The sequence below is a fragment of the Culicoides brevitarsis genome, unplaced genomic scaffold (assembly GCF_036172545.1).
Source record: "Culicoides brevitarsis isolate CSIRO-B50_1 unplaced genomic scaffold, AGI_CSIRO_Cbre_v1 contig_23, whole genome shotgun sequence".
NCBI lineage: Eukaryota > Metazoa > Arthropoda > Insecta > Diptera > Ceratopogonidae > Culicoides > Culicoides brevitarsis.
In genome coordinates this window covers 33,110-42,244 of record NW_026973407.1, presented here as the reverse complement: position 1 = coordinate 42,244, position 9,135 = coordinate 33,110, and the positions used below count along the sequence as shown (strand labels likewise).

General features: G+C 37.5%; 1 protein-coding gene across 1 annotated transcript; it reads left to right on the top strand.

Moving 5' to 3' along the window:
• The first annotated feature begins 488 nt into the window (after nt 1-488).
• On the top strand, nt 489-1,855 carry LOC134836415 (uncharacterized). Its single transcript, XM_063851625.1, has 4 exons — nt 489-507; nt 686-725; nt 825-1,074; nt 1,658-1,855. Exons 1-4 carry the CDS (start codon nt 489-491, stop codon nt 1,763-1,765), a joined length of 417 nt encoding a protein of 138 aa, XP_063707695.1. The 3' UTR covers nt 1,766-1,855.
• The last annotated feature ends 7,280 nt before the right edge of the window (nt 1,856-9,135 follow it).

Genomic DNA, 9,135 nt, shown 5'->3' with positions numbered 1-9,135 from the left:
TAATTTTTGTCTTACTTTTTACTTAAGTATAAAACTAAATGTTAAAAATAAAATACTTTTTACTTTTAAGTAAAAAATAAAACTAATAACTATGTAATACTTAAAAAAATCAAATGCAATGAATATTGACTGTACACAGTCTGAAGAGTGTTCAATGCAAAATATAAACACATATATAGAAAAGGTACGGTCTACGTCAAGTCTACGTGCGCTATTCGCTAGTATTTGATTAAAATTATTTAATAAAAATATTTATGCGAACAAATTTTGTTATAAAAATAGATTTGTATTCCAAATTTTGTAAAAATTTTCATTTGATTGTAATTTTAAAAAATTTCAAGTTTTCACGTCAAAAATTATTAAAAATTATGTTATTAGTCAAAAATATTATTATCAAATATTATGTATCACTTTGTGAAATTTTGCTAGTGTTTGACAAGTGCAGTGACAGCTAAAGCATCGTATTTTATTTATTTTTACGAATCATCATGGACGAAGCTCTCGCAGGTAAATTAAATTTATTTTTATTATTTATGTTGCAAAATTTCTTCTAATTTTTTTTTTTTAAATATAAAAAAATGTTCTTAAATTTTTGAATTTTCATACTAATTGCATAAATTATCGAGTAAATGTCTTATATTTTCACAAATCAAATGCAAATATTATTCTTTGTCTTATCATTCAGCCGATTTCAATCATATTGAACAAAGCAGTACACCGAAAAGGTGAGTCGAATTAATAGTTTCTTTCAAAGAATTGTTTACTTTTTCAAATTTTCAAAGAAATTGGCGTATTTTTTTCATAAATATTTTGTCTCTTTATAGAATAACTAAATCTACGCGATTTTTAAATAATGCGATATGGCGATATTTTAGCTTCGATTCAAACAGCGGAACCGCTGTTTGTTTGATAGATAATTGTCGTTGTAAGATTCGGTCAAAACAACCATCAAACTTGATTTGTCATATTAAAGGTGTCCACAAAAACAAATCCGACGTCATACTTAATGATATTGATGGTAAAAATAATACAAGGCGTGGTACAAAACGAAAAGCAGATGCTCCAATTTTAAAGGTAAAATGTATTTGGTGCATTTCATTCTAAAAAAACCGAAATCACGGCTTTGATTTATCCATAAATCAATAATAGAATTAAATACTGAATCGTGATGTCCATCAAAAAAGAAGAAAATTTTGGTTTTGCCGAAATTTTCTTTCCTTATTTTTCAGAATTTTAAGATAGTTTTAAAATTTTTTATCGCAAAATATGGGAAAAATCTGTGTAGCGAAAAAAATGTCGAAATTTCATGTTCATTTATTTTAAAACTTTTGTTCACTAGAATTGTTTGTCTTTTCGAGTACATCAATTTTCACCATGAAACTTATGGTCGAAAACGAACCGTTTGGTCAGAAAGTTAAAAAATGTGATATTTTTGTGTTTTTAAAAAACTTTGAGTAATTGATAAAAAGTTTGAAAATACAGCGAAAAAAAATGTCGTCAAATCAAAAGTTTCTTCTTTTTGGATGGATATCACGATAAGTTAGTCACATCCGGAGGTTAATTTAAAATCCGATTTCGGTAATAACCGAATGGTTAGGATGAAATGCTTCATTTACAATTCTTTCATAAAAAAAATAATAAAAATAATTTTTTTTAGATAAAAATGCATGAAGTCGATATTTTGCGTAGCACAATTGGAATGGTTTGTGAGGATTTAATTCCTTTCACCTTTATGAATAGCGCTAATTTTCGACCCCGTTTGTGAGCAGATCCAAATAGAAAGAGATGTAAAATTAACGGTTAATGCTTCGAACATAAAACTTTATGTTTCACGCGCAGCCGAGCATTTCAGGGATATCATCAGAAGCTTAGTTAAAAATAAGCTCTTGAATATCAAAGTCGATCAGGGGTCCAGGCATAATCGAAGCATATTTGGTCTGTATTTCGTTTTTTTTTACTTAATTTTTACTTAATTCTAATTTTATTTATTAGGAATCTCCGCTCAACTTATGATAGACGGAAAGTTTGAGTCGATTTGGCTTGCAGGCGTCGAGCTCTCGGGACAAGGGTCGTCTAAATCCGAAGCACTAGCAGAACAAATAATTAATATCTGTGAAATTTACCATATCAATTTAGACCAAATAATAAATATTACGTCGGATAATGGGTAATAAAAATTAAATTTAATGAAATTGTCTGTCTTGTATTGTCACATTAATATTTTTTTTTTGTAAACTGCAGTAATGCATTTTGTATTTTCGTTTGTGTGAAAGCCTTGTTTTTTGTTTTCTTCTCAAAAGTATGATGAAATTTCCATAATGACATCATGAATATTTTTTTGTTCAACCACAACTCTTGGGAAATAGTAAACTCGTTGTTCTGAAGTTAACTTAATAAACGTTCGTAATTTATTCTAACACTGTTCTTGTTTTTATAGAAATGAGTCTGCCGAGCATTTCTCCAAATTAAAAAAAAATATATTAATTAATAAAAAGCAAGAAAAAAAAAATTTTTATGCTGCACAATTTTTTTTTTACCAAAAATAATTTTTTTCTTGCTTCTTATCGATTTAAAGATTTTTTAATTTCTGAGAAAAGCTATAGACTGTATCACTAAAGGTAAGAAAAATTTACCAGTTCACGTTGTACTCTCGTACGATAAAGACGTGTCTTGTTTACCGTGCGTATTGATAACGTGTCAAGTGAATAAATCGCTCATTAAATCGCTTATTTAATCGCTTTTTCCGTCATGTCCGATGACGACGACGGTATGAATGGAGTCAACGATGACTCTGAATTTCCGGAGGTTGATGGTAATCCTAAGGATCCGAAAATCCCTCGCCTCGAAGATCCACGCGGGGTCAAAAGAACAATCCCGAATATTCCGACGTTTAATCCTTTCGAAATATTAAAAAACAACGTGAATAACCCAGAAAACAACAATATCAATCATAGAAACAGTGCTAAAAGTGTTAATAATTCATCTCATAAGGATAAAATTCCGCCAATTAATGTGTTTAATATGACAATTTCAAAATTAATTGAACTCATGAAAGCCCAAACAAGTCCAGTTCGTACATGTAAAGTTCAATACAAACTCAATTATCATGGCATTCGTGTTAATACAGAGACAATTAGTGATTTCAAACGTGTTCGTGAATATCTTTGTGCGGCAGGAGTTAACTTTTTCAGTCATCCCCTTGAAGAGGAAAAAACTTTGAAATTCGTGATGTATGGCTTTTATGAAGAAACATCACAAAATCTACTTCAGCACTTTAGCGAATTCGACATCTATCCAACGCAAATCTCCGATATAAACATCAAGAATAGAAGGTACGTAGACCAACATATATATCTCATACAATTTAAACACGACGAGAACATCTCTCTTGAACGTTTACGTACCGTCGTACACTCGATAAACGACGTTGGCGTGAGATTCGAACGTTACGTACACAAACAATACGGAACGACGCAATGCTCAAGATGTCTTAGATTCGGGCATGGAGCTAAAAATTGTTATCTCCCACCCCGTTGCATACGTTGCGGCGAGAATCACGCATCGGCTGAGTGCAACAAATTGATTGACCCGAAAAATCCGAAATCAAAAATCCCCCAAAAGGCAGTCAAATGCGCAAACTGCGGCGGCCCTCATACTGCAAATTACGAAAAATGCAAAAAACGACAAGAGTTCCTCACTGCCAAATCGAACATTCAGAAAAATCTCAGGCAAAACATAAATAGACACGTACAAAAGCGTACAGAACCCCAAAGAAATACATTCTCTCCTAGTCACAGTTCACAAAATCGTACGTACGCTACAGTAGTAAATTCTTCCAACGATCTTTTCAGCCCTCAAGAGTGTTACTCAATTTTTAAACGTTTTTGGAATGAAATAAAAAAATGTCAAACTAAAGAAGAGCAAATTGACACTATTGCTCAAATCATCTTTGAGGTTGCGCCCAAGAATGTTCGCCCATAAATACAGTCTTAAAATTCTATTCTGGAATGCTCGAAGCATTTCCAATAAAATTATCGAACTTTATTCCTATTTAGACGACAATCATATTGATATTTGTTGCATTTGCGAAACCCATTTAAAACCTGATTTGCGGCTCCATTCGCATCCAGATTACGCAAATTACCGTTACGATCGTACTGAAACAACAATGGGAGGCGTTATGATACTCGTTAAAAAAGAACTCAAACACGATTTGCGCCCCATTATTCCCACAAAAGTAATTGAAAATGTATCGATTCAAGTAGAATTAAATCGAAGAAAAATTATTTTCTACTCCTGCTATTTGCCTGGCGGTCTGCGAACTTCCGAAATTAATCAACATTTTGCGGACGATATTGACAAAATTACGAGAACAAATAGCCCTTTTTACGCACTCGGAGATTTTAATGCAAAGCATCGGTCCTGGAACTGTTTTAATAACAACCGAGCTGGGAATATTCTTTCAGAAAATTCAAATAACGGGCAATATTTTGTCCTCCACAGTGACACTCATACGCACTTTCCCTCTAATTCGTCAAACAGACCTTCCACAATTGACTTAATTGTGACGAACGGGCATTTTCCCGTGTCAAATATACAAACCACGCCTCTCGGGTCCGACCACACAGGTGTTCAATTCGACATTATTCTCGACGAAGATATTGAATTAAATGCACCTGCAATGACGCCCTGTTTTGCCAACACTGACTGGAAAGCGTTTAAACGTCATATCGAAATTGAGTTAACTGCCGACCGCCTCCACTTGCCTGACATTACAACGATCGAACAAATCGATTCTCTTGTCGAGCGATTTACGAATGTCGTCATGGATGCGCAAAAAATGGCTGTGCCAATGATAATGACGTCGCGATACAAAATTAACCTCCCCCCTGAATTAAAGCAAAAAATTGCGCTGAAAAGATCGCTTGAACGAAGAAGAAACCGAGCGAGAAACCGACATTTTAGAGAGATTCTCAGACTCGAAATAACTGAACTTCAGCACGAAATACGTCACGAAATTAACGAAGTCAGAAACGAAAACTGGAACCACTTGCTCGAAAGTTTGAGGTCTGACGACAATCATAAAGGTTTGTGGAGAGTCACGAAATTCCTCAAAAACAAAGATAAAAGCATTCCGCCTCTCATTCGTGACGGAACAACACACGCAACGGCACAAGAAAAAGCAACCGCTCTCGGCGAACACTTTGCTGCAGCACATCAAAATCCTCTCGCCAACGATAATCCGATTTTCACGAGCGAAGTTTCTGCACATGTTCAAGAATATCTCTCTGCAAATGTGAACTGTGAGGCGCCTTCTATATCGCTTTCTGAAATAAAAAACATTCTGAATCGACTGAAAAACGCAAAAGCGCCCGGTTTCGATCGCATACATAATTCACTTTTGAAACGACTACCGCATCCTGGGCGTGTATACGTGTGCGTGATCGTAAATGCGTGTCTAAAACTGGCATACTTTCCTAAGGCGTGGAAGCATGCGAAAGTGATAGCCATCAAAAAGCCCGGAAAAGATCCCAAAAACGTCAATAGCTATCGCCCAATTTCGCTTTTGAGTTCTTTGAGCAAAGTCCTGGAACGAGTCATTGCATCACGTATCAACATACATCTTGAAGACTCCCAGATCCTTCCTTCCGAACAAGAAGGATTCAGACGTGGCAGATCAACGAATCATCAGCTCCAGCGAATCGTCTCTCACATTAAGTCAAGACTTGCAAACAGACGTTCTACCGGCATGATCCTTGCAGACATTCAGAAAGCCTTCGACAACGTTTGGCACGACGGTCTCGTTTACAAAATGATTACTTTTGATTTTCCGCCATATTTGGTCAAAATTGTAAACTCCTTTCTGAAAAACCGCTCGTTTCAAGTAGCGATCTGCGACAAGTTCTCTCCCATTTTTGCGATTCCCTTCGGCACGGCGCAAGGCAGCGTGTTATCGCCAATGCTGTATAACATCTTTACAGCAGATCAACCCGACATCAGCCCATGCAATCGTGCGTTATACGCGGACGATACCGCACTTTTTGTTTCGTCGCCGCTAAGAGCCGAAATAACGATACCGCTAAGGGACGCAATGCAGACACAAATCTCGTATCTAAAACACTGGAAAGTGACATTGAACGTGGAAAAGACACAAGCACAGTTCTTCACGAACCGCCGCACACGTGAAATCCCCCGACGTCCTCTGCGTGTCAATGGTACGAGTGTCGCATGGTCAAACGAGCCTGTGAAGTATCTCGGGGTTTTGTTCGACAAGAGATTGACACTTCAACAGCACGTAACTTACGCAATAGACAAGACAAATACAGCTGTTCGAATTCTTTATTCACTGCTCAACAAAAAGTCAAAAATGAACGTCAACAACAAGTTACTGCTGTTCAAAGTCGCCCTCAGACCAATCTTTTGTTACGCTGCACCGCTACTCAACAACATCTCAGCAACGAACAAACAACGGCTGCAAACGCTCCAAAATAAATTACTTCGAATGTGCCTCAACAAGCCGCGATCAACACCAATCGTCGAGCTCCACGAAGAAGCAGGAATCGAGTCTGTCTCCGATTTCCTTGCGAGGCTTTCGGAAAAATTTGAATCAACAAACTAGGACTCCCAGTCCTCGTAGGTGAGTCCAAATCAAATTTTTTCGAACTTTTGGGGCGCTGGCTTTTGATTCGTTTTATTAAATATCATTTCATGTATGACAAAAATGACGTCTCAACAAAATGCCATTTGGCCGTTGCCCCGCTTCACCCCCGGACTCTGCCGTCATCACAGCCGACGACAACAAGTCAACCCCTAATTCATCGTGGGATTCATCTCTAGTAGGTGAGTCCTAATCAAAATAATTTGAACATTTGGGGCGCTGGCTTTTGATTCGTTTTTTTTTATGTTTTCTTTTCATGTACCAAAATGTGACGTCTCCACCAAATGCCATCGGCCATGCCCCATCAAAGGATCGAACCGTGATGCTGTGATATTAGTTTTAATTAGTTTTAAGTAGTCTATTTATTGTGAGACCTTCTGAGAGGCACAGTGAAATATGATCCACTATCGAGTAGATTGAAAATAAATCACTCGATTCCACAAACATTACGAAGAAGGCGCCTCCTTCACGTCCCTATGAGCCATCGGGTCTACACGGCAGATGAGCCTATTAGTCGGGTATCGAAGGCATTCAACGAAAAAGCGCACCTTTATGATGACAACGTCAACAGATCGTCTTTTAAGAGGAAAATTAAATTTATTTGAATTTTAATTAAAAATTGAAAATTGTTTTTCAAAATTATATTCAAAAAACATTGTAAATAACTTCTCATTTACATTTGACTTTTGTTTGAAAAAATTACAAAATTGTTTTTCCAAATTTAAAAATATAAATATATTGTAATAACTTTGCTGCCAGAACTTGGCATTGATAAATAAAATAAAATAAATAAATATCCTTTACTGTTAAAATCTGTGCCTTGTAGAGTCCCTTTGAAAGTTTATAAAATTATGTATGTAACTTAAGTATAGTCATCTCATGTAAATTAAGTCGAAGAAATAAAACATTATTGTATTGTATTGTAAGAAAAATTTAACTTTATGGATGTTAAAAGCTGTTAAATAGTGGAAAATTCTCGTAAAGTGTTTATTTGGTTATGGTTGTATTCCTCAAAATTTTTCCTTAAAATTTCCTCAAAAAAAAAAGAATGTTAAGTGAAAAAATATAGAAAAGTTTTCGTCCAAAGGACTCTAAACTTAAGCGCATTTCGTGTTTCTAAATTTCGCAATTATTCAAACGCCTTTTTTTGGCAAAAATTTAATTTAAATACGTTTGAAACGACATAATTTACCCACGCCAACATCATACTGACACGACGACAAAACCCACGCCAACATCATACTGACACGACGGCATAACCCACGCCAACATCATACTGACACGACGACAAAACCCACGCCAACATCATACTGACACGACGACAAAACCCACGCCAACATCATACTGACACGACGACAAAACCCACGCCAACATCATACTGACACGACGACATAACCCACGCCAACATCATACTGACACGACGACAAAACCCACGCCAACATCATACTGACACGACGGCATAACCCACGCCAACATCATACTGAAACGACGACATAACCCACGCCAACATCATACTGACACGACGACAAAACCCACGCCAACATCATACTGACACGACGACATAACCCACGCCAACATCATACTGACACGACGACATAACCCACGCCAACATCATACTGACACGACGACAAAACCCACGCCAACATCATACTGACACGACGACATAACCCACGCCAACATCATACTGACACGACGACAAAACCCACGCCAACATCATACTGACACGACGACATAACCCACGCCAACATCATACTGACACGACGACATAACCCACGCCAACATCATACTGACACGACGACAAAACCCACGCCAACATCATACTGACACGACGACATAACCCACGCCAACATCATACTGACACGACGACAAAACCCACGCCAACATCATACTGACACGACGGCATAACCCACGCCAACATCATACTGACACGACGACATAACCCACGCCAACATCATACTGACACGACGACATAACCCACGCCAACATCATACTGACACGACGACATAACCCACGCCAACATCATACTGACACGACGACAAAACCCACGCCAACATCATACTGACACGACGACAAAACAACATCATACTGACACGACGACAAAACCCACGCCAACATCATACTGACACGACGACAAAACCCACGCCAACATCATACTGACACGACGACAAAACCCACGCCAACATCATACTGACACGACGACAAAACCCACGCCAACATCATACTGACACGACGACAAAACCCACGCCAACATCATACTGACACGACGGCATAACCCACGCCAACATCATACTGACACGACGACATAACCCACGCCAACATCATACTGACACGACGACATAACCCACGCCAACATCATACTGACACGACGACAAAACCCACGCCAACATCATACTGACACGACGACATAACCCACGCCAACATCATACTGACACGACGACAAAACCCACGCCAACATCATACTGACACGACGACAAAAC

Excerpts from the sequence above, each read along its gene's own strand:
- LOC134836415 (XM_063851625.1), top strand. Across the intron at positions 726-824 it reads CAAAGCAGTACACCGAAAAG|AATAACTAAATCTACGCGAT; the intron begins GTGAGTCGAATT and ends GTCTCTTTATAG. Across the intron at positions 1,075-1,657 it reads CAGATGCTCCAATTTTAAAG|ATAAAAATGCATGAAGTCGA; the intron begins GTAAAATGTATT and ends AATTTTTTTTAG.